Source organism: Danio rerio, chromosome 13 (genome assembly GCF_049306965.1).
Source record: "Danio rerio strain Tuebingen ecotype United States chromosome 13, GRCz12tu, whole genome shotgun sequence".
NCBI classification, from domain to species: Eukaryota; Metazoa; Chordata; class Actinopteri; order Cypriniformes; family Danionidae; genus Danio; species Danio rerio.
This window is the reverse complement of record NC_133188.1, coordinates 50,439,875-50,459,516: the sequence shown is the minus strand read 5'-3', so window position 1 is coordinate 50,459,516 and position 19,642 is coordinate 50,439,875. Positions and strand designations below refer to the sequence as shown.

Here is a 19,642-nt window from a genome sequence, read left to right as displayed (position 1 = left end):
GCAACAATACTCAGGTAGGCTGTGGCGATGACACGATGTTCAATTGGTACTAATGGGCCCAAAGTGTGCCAAGAAAATATACCCCGCACCATTACACCAACAGCCTGATTCGTTGATACAAGACAGGATGGATCCATGCTTTCATGTTGCTGGTGCCAAATTCTGACCCTACCATCTGAATGTCACAGCAGAAATCGAGACACATCAGACCAGGCAACGTTTTCCCAGTCTTCCATTGTCTAATTTTGGTGAGCCTGTGTGAATTGTAGCTGTTTCTGTTTTTAGCTGACAGGAGTGGCACCCGGTTTGATCTTCTGCTGCTGTAGCCCATCTGCCTCAAGGTTGGATGTGTTGTATGTTCAGAGATGCTCTTCTGCAGACCTCAGTTGTAACGAGTGCTTATTTGAGTTACGGTTGCCTTTCTATCAGCTGGAACCAGTCTGGCCATTCTCCTCTGACCTCTGGCATCAACAAAGACATTTGCACCCACAGAACTGCCGCTCACTGGATTTTTTTTTTTTTCGGACCATTCTTTGTTGTGCGTGAAAATCCCAGTAGATCAGAAGTTTCTGAAATACTCTAACCAGCCCGTCTGGCACCAACGACCATGCCACGTTCAAAGTCACTTAAATCCCCTTTCTTCCCCATTCTGATGCTCTGTTTGAACTTCAGCAGATCGTCTTGACCATGTCTACACGCCTAAATGCACTGATTGGCTGATTAGAAATTTGCGTTAACAGGTGTACCTAATAAAGTGGCCGATGAGTATATAATATAATATAATATAATATAATATAATATAATATAATATAATATAATACCTTAAGTTTTATTTACGTTATACCAATTGGAATAAAAGTCTGATGTTTAAGAGAGATAAAACCATCATATTTCCCTATTTTCTTGAATTCTACTGTAAAAAAGGGCCCTGGGCGCTGCTTATATGTCAATGTTTTGTAATAAAGAAAGCCATCCATTGTTTTACCTTCATAATTAGGACGTTCTTAAGCTATACTATGTTGAAATAAACATGACTGCAGTACACTCATGAAGAAAATGCAAATGAAAGGACTCACTTTATCCTGAAGATGGCAGTTAGCCAGGAACATAAACCCTGTAAGAGACAAAGAACATCATATTCAATGCACTCTAACAGTTGTCTGTCAATCACCTGAACATTCAGAGACATTAACCGTCTCTAATGCAGTTTCAGGAGCCGTTTTCACACGTGACACCAGTTTACGTAAGTGCAGTTATTCCAGATCACAGCAGGCAAGGGAGAGGCAAACAAATGCCTGTCAAAAGGCGTTGTTAGCGCTATTATGAAATCCACAGGTGTGCGCATTAAAAGAGATAGATGACAAGAAATACCGCCTTGTGTGTGCTTTTCACTCATTTGAATAGAAGCATGAAAGAGCGAACTGAAGGCAGAGATTATGTTCAGAATGACAAACTTGCTCTGCAGATACTTTTTTTTGTCGTTGCAAAACTTTTAGAAATAATGTGAAACATATATACTGTATTATTAACCACACACCAACTAAAGAACACTTTCATTTAGAAATTACACCTATTAATTCTTTCTAAATGGATTGCATTGCCAAACACAATGGAACAGTGTGCCCTTGTCAAACATTTTGAGTTTTAATTAGAATTCTTTGCAGGACTAAATTTTAAATCCCGCTGCCCGACCCGCCCCGTTTTCTACCCGCCGCGCCCGATCCCACTAGATCCCGCTGGAAAGAGCGGGGGGAGAACAAAACCGAAAACCACCCAGCTATACTGAGTCCAGACAGCCTATAACAAGCTGTCTGTATAAACACACACATAGCACCAAGCGCACGCACACACACACACACACACACACACACACACACACACACACACACAGACAAAGCTCTCTCACTCTCATTCGCGCGCATGTGTGCACTAACACACACACACACACACACACACACACACACACACACACACACACACACACACACACACACACACACACACACACACACACACACACACACACACAAAGCTCTCATTCGCGCGCTCATGCGCATACACACACACACACACGCACCTCTCATTTGCACGTGCGCACATACACACATACACCTCTCATTCACGCGTGCGCACATACACACAGCAACAAACAGGCTAAACACAGCATCGCGCTATTTCATTTACACACATACATACGCGTCCCGCTCGGGAGTCGGGCGCGATATTGCTAGACAGCCCGCTCCCGTCCCAAATTAAACCCGTTACCGATCGCTCCCGCGCTTTATTCGGAAATTTATGCAGACCTCTAGTTGCAATAATACCGGAATTCAGTAACAATCAATACTGAACTTTTAAAAACGTCCATTTCCCAATAACATTTGAGCGCTGTTGAGAACGTTCTCAAGAAAAATGACTGTGGTTGGCCGTGAAGGTCATCAGTTCACTGAACTCAGCACTGTTTATTAAGTGTAACCACAGATGCAGGGACACTGGAGCTTTTCAAAGCCTCCGTTCATCAACGAATCACTCGTATGTCAGACAAACAAGCTGATCGATGTGACTTTAAAACCCTCCAGTATCTCTGTATCTGTGGATACACTCAGTCAATACCAAATGTAAATACCAAATGTGCCATGGCGCGGCACAACTGACTCTTAAAGAGAATGGAATTGGTTTAATGCAAGTTATGCTTAAAACACACCCATAAGTAGGATCAGACAGAATCAGTGGACCTTTTTTGCTGGTTCTGCGCAGAATTTTGCAAAAAATCTGTGGATTTATGCAGAATAATTTTGGGATATATATATATATATATATATATATATATATATATATATATATATATATATATATGAAATAAAAAGTAATACCTTTTTAACTTAATGTTTACTTTTTAATGCAAATGCAAATCCAATTAGATCCCCTTTATTTGGTAAACAAAGCAAGTCTCTCATATATTACCTTTACTAAAAGAGAGAAAATATTACTGTACAAACTGTATTGTAAATAAATCTTATGAACATTTTCATATTAGTCAATTATATTACAGAAGTTAATTTAAAACCTGAATAAATATGAATTTACAAACATTTACACAACGATGGGCTAAAAATCTCGGGAATTGTGCGTGCGCAGTGGGCCTCTGTGTGGACCTACCCATAACTCATTAAGAGAATAAGCACAACCCTGTTAGACCATGCACCGGGGCGCAGACCGCATTTTTCAGTCCTTAAAATAGTAAAAGTGGATTCGGACATGCCTTTAATGCTTTTGCGCCATGCATTTTAGACTTTACGCCTAGATTGTTAAAATAGAGCCCTTAAACGTCTGCACCTTGAAACAGTTTTTTTAGTCTGAATTAGATCAGAAATATATCTTTAACCTATTTATTTTAATATCATTAAATAAATGATTTAAAAACAGAGCTAATTAAAAACAGCATTTTTCTAGGGAAAAGTCATTTTATAAGAAATATATAATATTTATATAATAAATTGTTGCATTTATATGGGCTGAAATTAAACAATCAAGTTAAATTTAGTCATGTTTAACTTAAAATCTGTGTTTAAATTCAGCCCATATCCATTGTTAGCAACCACTCACCTTAAATAAATTTAGTAAATCCAACAAATAATTTCTTTTAAGTGTGCTAGAATGCCATTCTGAACATAGCCACTGTCATCCAAGCGAATGACCTCGCAAGCTACTTACATTGTCCCTTTGGTCAAAGTCGACCGAGCTGGAGACAGAGGTGAGACGCTCATATCGGGAGTCAGCAGGCGTCTGCATGGCGGAGGCAACACTGAACACAAACACACATTATCAAACATGTGCCTTCAGAACACTGCGCCAAAGCTAACATATATACATGTACAGTCACTTATTGCAATGCCACTTCATTCATTCTGCATTTGTATTATAAAGCACTATGAACTTGCTTAAGGAATAGTTCATCACAGAATTCAATACAACAGCTTTTTGAAACAACTCTACTGATGTTAATCTTGTTAGCTCAATGATGAGTTATAATCTAAAGTTACACATTTTTTAAAATGAAAGGGTTAAATTAAGATATTTTAGATGAATATAATATATTTAAGATGGAATTCGAGAGCTCCCTCATCCTCCATAAACATTCAAAGTTCAGAAAAGCAACTAAAAGCACTGTCAAAACATTTAAAGTAAATTCAGTGGTTAAACGGTATCATATACAGTATACACTGAAAACATACTGTACTGTATGTCCGTTTTAAAGACCTATCTATTTTCTCTCGCTTTATTATTGTTTTTTTTTGTTATTATTGCTTTTACTTAATAAATGTTTCCTTTTACATTTTATTTTCTTCTCTGTCTTTAATACTTTAATGTTATAGGGCTGCACAATATATCATTTCAGTATTGATTTCGCAATGTGATCATTGGCAATAGTCACATTGCAGGATATGCAATTTTGAGTTTTTATTATAATTCATTGTTTGAATGTGCTCTTGAGGCCTGTGATTGTATAATGATTTTGATTTAAAAATATTCAAGCGTAAGAAATTGTACCATATGTAACATTGATAACGATTAATTTTACTGAATTATGTTTATTTTTAATATTCAATTACTGTACCTGAATACTATTAGACTTGGAAAACGAGTAAACTCACTGTATTTCAATTATATGTTCTTTATTGTATTTATATAGATTCTATAGATTCTATATAGATTGTATATATATATAGATTGCTTATTAGGTTTTGTGGAGATACACTTCCATGACAGAATCAATCCCAATCAATCTAACACTATAAATTCTATCCAAACTGAGACTATGAAGTCACCTGGGCCCGGTTTTTCAAAAGTAATCCACTAGGATTTTGGATAAGGGATTGGATCAAATCTTGAAAATGGGTTTTTCAAAAGAAAAAATGGATTACCTAATCGGATTAGATCACGTAATCTAATCTTGGTATTGATCCGGATCAAACCTTTAGTTTGGGTTTTTCAGACCTTTTTTGTAGGATTTGGATCACTTTGATCCAAAAAACCTGGATTAAACTGATCCCATCAGAAGGGTGGATTTAGTGTGGATTTCATGCCCAAAATGTAATGAAAACTTAAAAAATGTATTAAATAATACTATTTTTGGATCATGTAGTACGAGATTTACTATTTATTCATAAGGTTTTAATTTTATTTGTACATCTGTCAGGCTATAGTGATTATTGGCTTTAATGTATTCAGCCTTTCAGTATAGGCCTACAGCAGAAATATCTTGGCCTCATAAAACAATCCCCCAAACAGCTGTCAAAACTGACCAAAAACAATACATTTTATTTTGTCACTAATATATATATATATATATATATATATATATATATATATATATATATATATATATATATATATATATATATATATATATATATATTCACCACAATGGAAAATATTTTTGTTTTTAGAATATTTATTAGTGATGTATGCAATGATTACAGAATAACCAAAAAAAAAAAAAAATGCAAAGAATGGCAATCACTGATTTTTGAAATCACCTTCAACAATTGCAAAAAGAGACTGGGCAGAAGCACAGCTTCATCTGGCAGAGGAACAACTGACTCTGACCAAACTGCAGCAAACCAAGGCCAGACTTGAGATTCGCCTTCTAAAGGGTACGCTCAGACAAGCTGGTCTCTCCACATCAGATGAGGAAGTCTGAAATTATTGTGGAATTTTTGACATTAAGTCTCTTTTTTATATTTACATTTATATTTGAAACTTATTATAAATACCTCAATGTACAGTGTTTGTGTTGTAGGTCTCAGATGAGTGGACTGCTGGAAGATGATGGGGTAGGGTTTTTATTTATTTATTTATTTTTTTATGTGTTTGTTTTCATTTCAAATAAAAATAAAGTTATATTGACCCCACACTGGCTATTCTTCTTTTTTTATAGGCCTGTCTATCCATCTACATTGTGATTGAGCACTGGTAATCCAGATTTAGTGATCCTGAAAAGTTCCTATCCAGATCAGACTGACCCAATCCAGTGTTGCTTTGAAAAACTGGCTCAAAAAGTAAGCTGGATTACGTGATCACGGATCGCAAAAACAGGATTACTAAATCCGGATTAATTTTATCCAGATTAAACCTTTTGAAAAACCGGGCCCTGGTGAAATTGTATTCTTATTGCAATATAAATTGCAGAATAAAAATAAATTGCAATGTTACATTTTTCCAATATCATGCAGTCCTACTGTGTATAGCGCTTTGGTAAACCTTGGTTGTTTTTTTAAAAGTGCTTTAAAAATATTTTATTGTATTTTATCGTGTGAAGCTTGAAGAATTTATTTTTGCACCAAATAAACTGTAAAAATGACTTTGTTTGCAAATGTTTTCCACACCAAATCAGGACACACATTTACTAAGGACAATACGACGCTTGCTTGTTGCAAAACTGACTTTTATAGCAAATATTTCATACTGCCCAAAGTAAAGCACTCCCTGATGACCTGATGCGTAAGAAATACATTGGCAAATACAGGTTTTTTTTTAGGTGTACAAAAGTGTTCTTGGAGCTTCGTATGATTACAGTTCAACAACTGATGTCACAATGGATTGTTTTGACAATGTTTTTAGTCCCTTTTCTGGACTTTGAACGTATCAGAACCACTGGACCATGAGGAAGCTTTCAGATTTCATTTAAAATATCTTCATTTGGGTTTGGAAGATGAGCGAAGGTGTTGAGGGGTTGAAAAAAGGCACGAAGGTGTGTAATTATAGAAAGAATTGTCATTTTTGTGAGAACTAACTCTTTAATCAATGCAAACATATTTGTATATTGCAAACATATACAGCTTTTTGTTTATTTCCAGCAAATAACACAGAATTAGTTGTGTTATTTGTGACAGTCTCAGTCAATATTCAGATAAAGTCAGAATTATTAGCCCTCCTGTATATTTTTCCCCCAATTTCTGTTTAACCGAGAGGGGAGAATTTTTTCAACACATTTCTAAACAGTTTTAATTATTCATTTCTAATAACTGATTTATTTTATCTTTGCCATGATGACAGTACATAATATTTAAATAGACAACGAATATATGATAGATAAAAACAGAGCTAATTAAAAACAGCATTTTTCTAGGGAAAAGTCAATTTTTAAGAAATATTGTTTTCACAATACTCAACAACATCACAGATTTTTCCAGTATTGTGCAGCCCTACAGCATTTTAGCAAAATTGTTGCATTTATATGGGCTGAATTTGAATAATCAAATTAAATTTATACATGTTCAACTTAAAAGCTGTTCGTTTAAATTCAGCCCATATCAATTGTTAGCAACCACTCACCTTAAATAAATTTAGTAAATCCAATGAATACTTTTTTTCAAGCCAGAATTATTAGCCCTTGTGTATTTTTTTCCTCCAATTTCTGTTTAACGGAGAGCAGATTTTTTTCAACACATTTCTAAACAGAATAGTTTTAATTATTCATTTCTAATAACTGATTTATTTTATCTTTGCTATGATGACAGTACTTAATATTTAAATAGATTTTTTTAAAACAGCTAGTTTTAGCTTAAAGTGACATTTAAAGGCTTAAATAGGTTAATTTACAATCTCTGTATAAAGATGTTTGTTTTGTAAACAATCAAATAAAAATGCTGATTAAGGGGGCTAATAATATTGACCTTAAAGTGGTTTAAAAATACAATAAAAACACCTTTTATTCTAGCTGAAATAAACCAAATAAGACTTTCTACAGAAAAACAAAACCTTATAGGAAATAGTGTGAAAAATTCTTCGATCTGTTAAACATCATTTAGGAAATATTGGAAAAAAATGTAACTTAAACTCTACATTTATGTGCAACTAGACTTGAAATAACACTTGAAATTTGAATTCTGGATGAACTCTTCCTAACTTAATCTGAGCATCTTCATGGCGTCAGTTTGATGTCAGCTAATTAATAAGTGATGGGCACTGCTAGGTTTTCCTTACTCGGATTACTCAGGCTACATCAGGCCACATCGAGGCTAACCACATGTTGGGAATGCAGCAATAAGTGACTGTGCGTACAAACTGGAACACAGAGTTAGCATCAGCGACTGAGGTGTTATACACACAGACTGCATTACAGAGAAACTGCAGTAAAACCTAGAAAGGAGAGGAACATGCAGATAGAGAAGCATCAATTTAGAGAATGTTATACAGAGAAAGACTCGTCAAGAAACACAAACAACTCTACTGTAGGATACAATGCTTCCAAAAGCCACACACTTAAAATGATTACAATTTTGAGCTTCAGTCAATGCATTGCAACTGCATTTCGCATGGAGAGTGTGCTTTCTTTACAAATACATACTGCCAATTTATTTGATAGCTTGCTTTCTGAAGTATTGCCAGTATGCACAATTGCATAACATATCTTTTAGAGCCAGTCTATGTGTGATTCTCTGATTGACTACAATATCTAAACATATTTTGACGGATTACACAAAACCACTTCAGGAGGGCACTCAATCCTATTCATCTGTCAATGAGAAAACAGTCAAACAACTGTACAAATCACAGTTATCCTTCAGAACTATTGGTCTTCTAGACACATACAGGTTTTCTATGTCACCACATGATGCTTTTTACCTCTCCATGTAAGCCTCTTCCCTGTGGGACCTATAGGGTGTTAAGACCCTGGCCAGAAAGTGCACGCTTTTCAAGGAACGAAAACATAATGTAAAGGTGAAGTGTGTAATTTATGCAATGCAGAAACACAGAAATCCACTTGTAGTTTGACTTCCTGAAGAGTTTAACAGTGTCGTTCTTACTAAAAAAAAACTCTTAAAATTATTGACATTACCTTTTAGACAACCTTTATGTGCAGTTGAAGTCAGAATTATTAGCAGAGAGCAGATTTATTCAACACATTTCTAAACATAACAGTTTTAATAACTCATCTCTAATAACTGATTTGTTTTATCTTTGCCATGATGACAGTAAATAATATTTTACTTGATATTTTTCAAGACACTTCTATACAGCTTAAAGTGACATTTAAAGGCTTAACTTGGTCAATTAGGTTAACTAGGCAGGTTGGGTAATTATTGTGTAATGTTATTGTATAATGATGGTTTGTTCTGTAGACAGTCGGAAAAATATTGCTTAAAGGGGCTAATAATTTTGACCTTAAAATTCTCTTCAGAAGAAAGAACATTATCAGACATACTGTGAAAATTTCCTTGCTCTGATAAACATCATTTGGGAAATTTAAAAAAGCAAAAAAACTCAAAAGGAGGCTAATAATTCTGACTTTAACTGTACATTATATTGTATATCTGTAGATTAACTAGGGATGCACCGGTACCATTTTTTTTGGAACTGATCCGATTTCAAAATTCTAAGTATCGATCAATACAGATCCAATCCCGATACTGTGCTGTTTTATTATTGTTATTATTTTTAACCTAATCCAGTTTCTATAGTTCTGGTGCTCAAATAATATATCTTTTTTTAGTAAAAATAGCACACCTATACGCCTACTCTATATGATAGATGGCACAATCTAACTAAAAACATGATGCTTGATTTTCCACAGATTTCTGCAGATTTTTAGCCCATTATTAATTCTGTTTATTTACTTGAGTAAATGTGTAAATCTGAATTTATTCAGTTTTTATTCAGTAATTTATTACTTTTAATTTAATATATTAAGGTGTTAGTTATGATACTCCGCTGGATACTCCCAAAATAATTCCACAGAAATCCACAGATTTTTACCAAAATTCTCCGCAGAAATAGCAAAAAATGTCCGCAGATTCCGTCTGGCCCTGCCTATAAGCCTACTCTATATGATAGATGGCACAATCTAACTAAAAACATGATGCTTGCTATAAACTATAGGCGACATTATTTGAGCATTCGTTTTGACATTGATCTGTTGTGGTCCAGCTTATGTTTTCTTTTTTAATATTAGGAATTGTATTTGAAATCTGTAATAGGCTACCACTATTGACCCTAATCTTTGGTAAAATAACCTGCCTTTTAGCAAAGCCTGATATTTTCCTGCAGGTTTGAAGCAGACTAAACTAAACCGTCTGAGGCCAGTTTTACTTAAACTTTCCCTCGCCTAAACTCGCCGTAAGTGAGATGGAGAAACTGAAAGCATGTCTGAACCATTTATTTTTTGTCTGAAAAATGATCTTTTTGAAACAAATTTCGTTTGGTACACTCAAAAATAAAGGTACACGAGTTGTCATTGGTTGGGTACCTTTTTAAAAGATACAAATTTGTAGCCAAAAGGTCCATATCAATACCTCAGGTGTACATATTAGTACCTTAAAAAGTACAAAAGTGTTCCTCTTAAAATTTGTAGGTACTACTATATACTTTTGAGGTACCATTATGGGCCCTTCAAGTAGAAATATGTCCCTTTTGAAAAGGTACCACCCCAGTGACAGCTAGCGTACCTTTATTTCTTTTTTTCTTTAAATTTTTTTTTATTATTATTTATTTTATTTTATTTTATTTTTTTTTTTAAGCAGTGGATGCCCTTCCAGCCACAACCCATCTCTGGGAAACATCCACACACACATTCACACACACACTCATACACTATGGACAATTTAGCCTAGCCAATTCACCTGTACTGCATGTCTTTGGACTGTGGGGGAAACCGGAGCACCCGGAGGAAACCCACGCGAAGGCAGGGAGAACATGCAAACTTCACATAGAAACGCCAACTGAGCCGAGGTTCAAACCAGCGACCTTCTTGCTGGGCCTTTATTTCTGAGAGTGTATAATTTGTTGTTTATTTTAATGTATTTGTTTTGGTCAGTCATCTACAAAATAAACAAAAATATTTGAGGTGAAGTTCAAAACAAGGTCAGCTTATAAAATTCAGCGCACAAACTGACAAACAAGTCTTAAAATATTAATATAAATAAAATGACAGCGAAATATTGACAGTTTCAGAGGAGCCTATATTAGGGTAAATCATTTTCAGTAAATTACAATTCATATGCGCCGGGCCGTCAGCTTCACTTGTATTAATTTAATCAACTACTTTGACCACAATGAGCCAGGCTTTACAAACTATTAGCAGCACATAACGTATTCACCTCGAAAGAATAAACTCAGTCGGAAGGAAGAGAGAACAAACTCTTAATAATTTTACGGAGCAGCGCAAGTCGCTTCTGCGCAGCCGGTGCGCTTGATGCATCATAGCGTGCAGCCCTCTGGTATCTGCGGACACTTTCAAAACAGCAGCACAAAGGGAAGAAATCAGTGTGTTGAGGATCTGTCCAATGTATATTTGAGCCTTTTCTAATTTAAACTTTCAGGTAGGGCTACTTTGTGTGTGAAGAGCAGGTAATAACCCAGTGTTGCGAATGCGATCTGCTGACCTAACAGCGCAACATGATGTGAAAACAGCAATAAACTCCATGTTACGGGTCGAAATGAACCCATTTAATGCAGAGCTAAAGGCGTTTCTCCACTGATTATTAAAACTAACAGGAACAAATTATCTTGGGGAGTTTTTCGTGTTGTCGTGAACATGACACGCAGTGTGAATTGTAAATGAATGGAGAAGGATTGACAGGTGCAGCGGCGGGAAGCGCTAAATTTAAGCATGTGAATATTCATCTGTACTTCACATTAAACTATAGAATGGCTTCAGAACATTTGGGACATAGTAGGCCTACATGACGATTTTCCAGTGCCTTGTAATAGGCTACCATTCGTGGCTTTTGTTGGCTTATAAATTACACCGAATATAGCGCGTGTGCAAGATCAGATTTGGTTTGGTGCCAACTGGCGATACCCGATCCAGCAAAAATATGTGGTATCGAACCAAAATCCGATCCAGGTATCAGGATTGGTGCATCCCTAGGATTAACTATGTACAGCAGAAGTCAAAATGATTCACCCTCCTGTGAATTTAGTTGAATATTTCCCCAATGATGTTTAACAGATTCAGGATTTTTTTCACAGTATAATATTTTTTCTTCTGGAGAAAGTCTTATTTGTTTTATTTCAGATATAATAAAAGCAGCTTTAATTTTTTTAATAACCATTTTAGGGCCATTTTATTATTATCACCTGCCTAGTTAACCTAGTTAAGCCTTTAAATGTAACTTTAAGCTGAATACTAGTATCTTGAAAATATCTAGTCAAATATAATGTACCATCACCATGGCAAAGATAAAAGAAATCAGTTATTAGAAATGAGTTATTAAAACTATTTCATTTAGAAATGTGTTGGAGAAATCTTCTCTCCGTTAAAACAGAAACTGGGGAAAAATATACGGGGGAGCTAATAATTCTGGAGGGCAAATAATTCAGACTTCAACTGTTTATGATTGAGAGGTGTACTGTCCAAGTAAAAGTTTAACCCAATGATATAAAACATAAATTGGTAATTATGGTAGTATAGTTCAGGAAACCTGTTTATTACAACTCATTTTAGTTAAAATTACACACTTCACCTTTAAAAGTCAGAAATCAGCAAGAGACACGTTATATATATCAATTAGCTCAGGTAAATGGAATGATTATTTCGAGAAACCCTCAACCAATGGACTCTAGGAAAGAAGTGAATTTAAAAAAGGCCAATAGAAAGAAAAAAGAGATATTAGGAAACAAGTACACAGTGAATGAATTAAATCCCAAGTCCACCAGACAGAGCGCACAGCAGAAGAAAGGCCAGAATTCACAAAGCAGACACAATGCATCCTTGGAAGAAAGAGGAAAAAAATAAAACAAAAAACAAAACATACTATTCCTGCTCGTCCAGACGCTGATAGTGTTTATTCCGCCTACTGTTGAGGGAAAGGAAATTCATCAAGTTCATGCATGACATACAGAAACTAGTCAAAATATGTGATCACTCATTCTGTGGAAGATGAGACTATTTCTCATGTAAGATGGACAATGATAAATATTCAATTATTTACTTGACTCTGAATCTGCTGGTCAACGCAAGCTCGTACATCTAATCAGATCAGTCAGAATCCTAGAGTAATTGTTTTTGTTGAAGATTTATTTTTAGGAGTTTTTGCTTTCGTTAAGATAGGATAATCTGTCAGCTGGGACTTGAACTTGGGACACCAGAAGCACAATGGTAGTCAGAATGCAAAATTAATTGGTGTTAGATGTCACAAGACATTTAAAATCTACTTTTTTTGTTAAAGATTTAGATAACACTTTATTTTGATGGTCTATTTAAGCAATAGTAGACTGTCTGCTTAATATCTGCTGATACTGCTTCATCAAGAGACATTTAACTCATTATAAGAAACTTTGCAAGTACATGTTAACCTACACTAAGCCTAACCCCAACTGTACAGTTTACTCATAACCTATTGAGCATTAGTTGGCATGAGGATGCAATGTAACGTAATTACAACAAACGGACCACCAAAATAAAGAGTGACCAAGATTTTTTTTTTTGACGTTGTTGCATTCATTATTATAGGATAATCTGTGAGCCGGGACTCGAACTTGGGACACCAGATACAGAATGACAGTCAGAATGCAAAAGTAATTGGTGTTAGATATCACAAGTAGGGATGTAACGGTATTGTAAATACCGTCATACCGCAATATTAATTTTTTTCGATATTACCGAAGTCGCATGACTCGGTAAAACTATAGGTCTTCTGAGAAAATTTGCTTAGGCGAATGAAGCGAACGGGAGGTAGCGAAAACTACAATACCCATCAGCCCATGCTTGACCATCATCCCTTGCGGTCTGTTGTCGCTACAGATCCAGTAATGCGGAAATGGAGTGTGCTGCTAGAAGCGGGGATGAAAAGAGCTCTCGAGCACCGAAAACGGAGCGTTTCGAAATGTGTGGATAATGTCTCAGTGTGGATAATGGAAAACGGAGACATCTGAAAACGGAGGCGGGGCTGCAGACGTTCGCCTCTCTGATTGGGGCTTTTCCTGAATATTAAGTAGCCTAACACGCACAGTTCAGTCCTGCATCCTCTCCTTGTAAGTTCAGACTTCGCAAGTTTGATCAAAGCTGCAGTCTCTTCTTCTCAGTTTGATATGGAAAAGCAGACTATACCGAGGACACGGGTAAATCTTCAAAGGGAACAGTGTACTTTATAACTTCATTCACATCACCCTGGCTTCGTTGTTTCACTTTATCAACAATAAAATGTAAACATGATTTAAGGAACTGCCTATTTTCATTTTAATATTAGCAACTTAGACAGCAGACATGTTGAGGCGTCGTGCTGCATGAACGTCATCTTCACTGTGAGGATATTTATAACAAAACGGAGCCGATAACAACTGCCTCCTTTCAATTTCAGTGAAAATACGAAACACAGCCTCTCTTTTGCTGAGTATCAGTTTTAATAATCGATAATGGCCATTTTAAAAGTATAACATACAATAAGTTTATACATTATAGGAAATAAAGGCAAGCGATCAGTCAATATACAGAATGTACGTGGTTACATTAATCATTAACTTATCTTTGCGCTTAACCAAAACACGTTACCTGAGAACAAGTAATAGATTCCAATGCCCAAAGTCAGGGAATATGTCGTTAGATAAAGACAACAAGATAAATGAAATATCCCGTTTAATAAATATAGTGAGATTAGATCCAGCGGGAGATGCTTGATGAGAAGTCCGACTAGCAGAGCTCTCATCTGGGTAGATGGGCTGAGTGTGATTAAATGTTGAATGTGATGAGTTTTCAAAAATACTAAATTGAAACTTTATTGTTTTTACATGGTTTAATAATTTTTTGTTATTAAAATTGAAGTTCCTGTTTCAAAGCTTACAGATAGATGGCTAATTTGTATTTCATTGACACTTTTGGCACTTTTTTGGAGTATTTTCATAAGTTTTGTTTTTTCCTGTAAATGATTCAATAAATACTGTACCGTGACATTCATACCGAGGTATTACCGTACCGTGAAATTCTGATACCGTTACATCCCTAATCACAAGACATTTAAAATCTACTTTTTTTTGTAAATGATTATTTTTTTTGTATTTTTTGCTTTCGTTAGGATAAAATATCTATGAGTCGGGACTCGAAATTGGTGTTAGATATCAAAATACATTTAAAATTAACTTTTTTTGTTCATTCATTCATTCATTCATTCATTCATTTATTAATTTATTCATTCATTTTCTTGTCAGCTTAGTCCCTTTATTAATCTGGGGTTGCCACAGCGGAATGAATTGCCAACTTATCCAGCAGGTTTTTACGCAGCGGATGCCCTTCCAGCCACAACCCATCTCTGGGAAACATCCACTCACATTCACACACACACACTCATACACTACAGACAATTTAGCCAAACCAATTCTCCTGTACCGCATGTCTTTGGACTGTGGGGGAAACCGGAGCACCCGGAGGAAACCCATGCGAACGCAGGGAGAACATGCAAACTCCACACAGACACGCCAACTGAGCTGAGGCTTGAACCAGCGACCCAGTGACCTTCTTGCTGTGAGGCGACAGCACTACCTACTGCGCCCTACTTTTTTTTTGTTAAAGATTTATTTTTTGTCGCTTTTGCCTTTATTAGAATAGAATAGTCTGTGAGTGTGAGCCGGGACTCGAACTTGGAGCACCGGAAGGACAATGACAGTCAGAAAGGAAAAGTAATTGATGTTAGAAGTCAAAAGACATTTAAAATCTACTTTTTTAGGTAAAGATTTTTTTCGTTGTTGCCTTCATTATGATAGGAAAGTCTGTGAGCCGGGACTCGAACTTGGGACACTGGAAGCACAAATGGCACTATATGCTGGTGCACTGCCCATAAGCCTAAATACACTGAGGAAAAATCCACTTTTGTATTATAAATTCAAATAGAAATACTAAAAAAGAATGGTTTATATATGATATTTTCTTTATATATTTATATAGCTAAAAGCATGTGGCTTTAAGTTGTCAACAGCTTTACTGTTCACACAAACTTTACACATTCTAACTTGTAAAGACAGCTTGACCCATTTATTGCCAATCTGTGAATGAGACCATTTTATGGGCAAATATTTCTAAAATGCCTTGAGACAAACATGTAAATGTGGAAACCATGTTAAAAGTGCAGTAACTGCGTGATGAATTATTCATTAAATATGTAATGCATGGCCAATGTGTAAGAGGAACTCCACTATTTAATTTTCTTGACACCATGCAACTTTTATGAAGTTTATAATATAGTATGTAGATATATGTATGTAGGTGTGTAATCAGGGAAATATTTACACAAACAAATATTCAAAGATAGATTAATGAATGCTTATGATGACTTTTTTGGGCTTTTTGTGGTTACATGTGCTAATTTACTGCAAAGTACTTTGTAAGATCTTTTATAATATTAGGGGTTCTTCTGGTTTCACTAGACTTTTTAAGACTGTTATGAATGAAAATTATACAGCGCTAAACCCAAAGTATTTTTAATTGCCCCATAAAAAAATTACTTGAATAATACTTAAATAATGTCAAAACAAGCAAACCATATATACACTTTTTTTCAATATAACCTTTCATTGACAAGGTTTAAAAGCTATAATAAACTAAATGTACAACAGTCTGTCCAGGTCAGTATGGTCTATAAATACATGGAGAACTTACAAATGCTATTGTGAGGAAGATAATTAAACCATACTGGTAAATAAAGTTCATTTTTTGATATGGATTGTCAGTGACTGTATGGGTGTTGGACACATAACCTTACATGTACATAAGAAAATTAAGACCAGTTTAAAATGATTTAAGACCTACAAGTCAATATTTCTGTGAATTTAAGACCTTTTAAGACCCCCTGAATACGGAAAAAATGACTGTGGCACCTAAGAGTTTATTAAAGAGTATTGTATCCAACTCATGTGCTATCCTGAAACACGGAGAGCAGCTTTTAGACATCAGAGTAGTCAAAATGGGGGACCTGACTGGACAAAAAAGTGTAAAAAGATGGCCGGAACATAATCAGATAATAAACACAATCCCTTGTACACTTACGCGGCACTCGAATGAGATTTGAAATCTCAGGATGCGAGTGTGATTGAAAGGCAGGGTCACGTTACTAATTGAATAATACTGGCTGAGCTTTTGGAAAGACAGAAGCTTCAGATCTGAACAACCAATCCATTAGCTAAAGCCATTATGCAGGCTGCTGCCTTGCAGTGTTCAGATCAATTTTATCATGTATATCCTCAAGTCAGAGTCAAGGCTGATGCATCAAACATCCAGCTGTAAACATAGTCTGATTTTTGGAGAAAATGACTCAGATGAGTGCTTGTTTTGGGTTAGATTGGGGTCAAGAGCATGCTGTGATAATGCAGCCAGCTGAGGCTGTGATTTGGGTCTCTTGGAATAGAGTTGGAATAGTGCCTTTGTGACTTTTTATACTAACTACTATACTTATTTTTTTATTAAACACTGCTTTAAAGCAAATGATAACTATTACAGCAATGATAACAATGAGAAAACAAGTCCTACGGGGTGGGAAATGAGTATTAAACATGTTTTTTTCCTGGGAATAATATTTTTAAAGGAGCTGTTGACATGGAATTGAAGCAGATTTGGTAAAAGCCCAAACAATACAAACGTAAAAATAAAACAAAACAAAAATATCTGGAAAATGAGTTCTGTGTAATAACAATACAATGACACAAGGAGAGGGTGCTGAACTAGGGGTGAGTTTTTCACAGACTTCATCAGTGTGTCAAAACCTTGATGGTTCTGTGGGTCTCGTCTGTCAAATCTGAGCTTTATTTTGGATTCTCTATTGGGTTCAGGTGATTGGCTGGGCCATTCTACAGCTTGATTTTCTTTCTCTGAAAGCATTTGAGAGTGTTCTTGGCTGTGTTTTGGATCATTGTCTTGCTGAAATGTCCACCCTGGTTTCATCTTCATCCTCCTGCTGATGTAGATGTTGGACTGAAGCAGTTGATATTCATTTACACTGAGGATGGGCAGAGGGTTGCTGAAGAACTACTGAGAGATTTCAGCTGCTGTCTGGGCTTTCACTGCCTTTCTACACCTCCCTTTTTTCATGTGTTCAATACTTTTTCCCCTGTGTCATTTCATTATATTAAACATAACTTTATTTGTAAACTTATTGGTGTTGTTTTCTTGGCATATATTGATTTCTTTGGTTGTTGCCAACATCAGATGAAAATTTTAAGTGAACAATATCTTTAGAAATATCTTTTTTGAGAAAAATGGTGACGTGTTTATTACTTATTTCCCCCACTGTATGTCAATCTGTAAATACACTTTTGTTTAAAACTGCATATTGCATTGTTTTGGAATCTTTTTTTTTTACCTGTCAGCATCAGAGACCAAAGCGAGGCGGCCATAATCCCAAGCCACCTTCCTCAAGAAAGAAAACACACATAGCAGCACCTGCAGACACATAACATACATATTACACAATGACATTCCTATATCATTCCACACATGCATTCAATCACAAATCCACAAACTACAAAAATGACAAACAGCACACGCAAACCAAACATGATTGTGAAAAGCACATTCCTAAAGTGCTCAAATTTTGAACCACAGGAAAACAAGAACATCTTGGATTTTTTTTCTTAACCCTGGACTATTAGAAATATGTAACTGCGTAACCCTGAAGATGTTGACGAAATTGAAATCAGTTTTACACGTCATTAGCCGCCTTAGTCTGTTTAATAACATTTACCATATGCATTTAGCAGCCAGTTTTATCCAAAGTGACTGACAATAGATAAATAAAAATTTAAAAGAAGTATAAGCAATTTGACACAGATCAAACATTAATTGTACTATGCAACAATCTAAAGATTTTTTGCGTTGGTTAAGGTTTATTGAGTTTAAAAGCTGAGGCACATGGTGCGTCTTCAAATGCTTCATGGTGACATTTGCAGCAGCTTGTGTGGAATGTCTGAAGAGCATACACTACCTGACTAAAGTCTTTTTGCCTATCCAAGTTCTAGAAACAACAAATAATAACTTGACCTTTAGTTGATCATTTGATATCAGAAGTGGTTTATATGAAAGGCAAAGGCCTCTATATGATGCTTATTTTACCAAAAAAAAAATATATATATGATCATGCCTTCATTTTTAATGATTTCATTAGGACAGTAAGGTCTGACTTTGCTTAGACAAAAGTCTTGTCACTGAACAGAAATAATGTCCAGTATGGAATATAAAGTCATGCTGCAGTGGAAACAGAATGAATATTGTGTCTGACTCCATCATGAGCTTGGAGGACTGCATCCATACATCTCTGCAATGACTCAAATCACTGATTAATAAAGTCATCTGGAATGGCAAAGAAAGCGTTCCTGCAGGACTCCCAGAGCTCATCAAGATTCTTTGCATTCATCTTCAATGCCTCCTTCATCTTACCCCAGACATGCTCAATAATGTTCATGTCTGATGACTGGGCTGGCCAATCCTGGAGCACCTTGACCTTCTTTGCTTTCTGGAACTTTGATGCAGAGGCTGAAGTATCAGAAGGAGCGCTATCCTGCTGAAGTATTTGCCCTCTCCTGTGGTTTGTAATGTAATGAGCAGCACAAATGTCTTGATACCTCAGGCTGTTGATGTTGCCATCCACTTTGCAGATCTCTCGCACACCCCCATACTGAACGTAAACCCAAACCATGATTTTTCCTTCACCAAAATTGA

General features: G+C 35.7%; 1 protein-coding gene across 9 annotated transcripts in view; it reads right to left on the bottom strand.

Moving 5' to 3' along the window:
* tmem63ba (transmembrane protein 63Ba) overlaps window positions 1-19,642 on the bottom strand; it is an 80,928-nt gene that overhangs the window by 29,085 nt on the left and 32,201 nt on the right. For 4 of the 9 annotated variants that reach the window (XR_012388939.1, XR_012388941.1, XM_005157065.6 and 1 more), the window contains exons 3-6: window positions 18,288-18,367; window positions 12,759-12,800; window positions 3,712-3,802; window positions 1,077-1,114 (exon numbers count right to left, since the gene is read on the bottom strand). Coding sequence is in view for 4 of the 9 variants with exons in the window: in XM_005157065.6 (XP_005157122.1) it covers window positions 1,077-1,114; window positions 3,712-3,802; window positions 12,759-12,800; window positions 18,288-18,367 (251 nt within the window). In the remaining 5 variants the exon portion in view is untranslated. Of the gene's footprint in view, window positions 1-1,076; window positions 1,115-3,711; window positions 3,803-8,628; window positions 9,987-12,758; window positions 12,801-18,287; window positions 18,368-19,642 lie in introns of those variants that run through there. The other 5 variants (XR_012388940.1, XR_012388942.1, XM_002664229.8 and 2 more) reach the window with 3 other exon arrangements.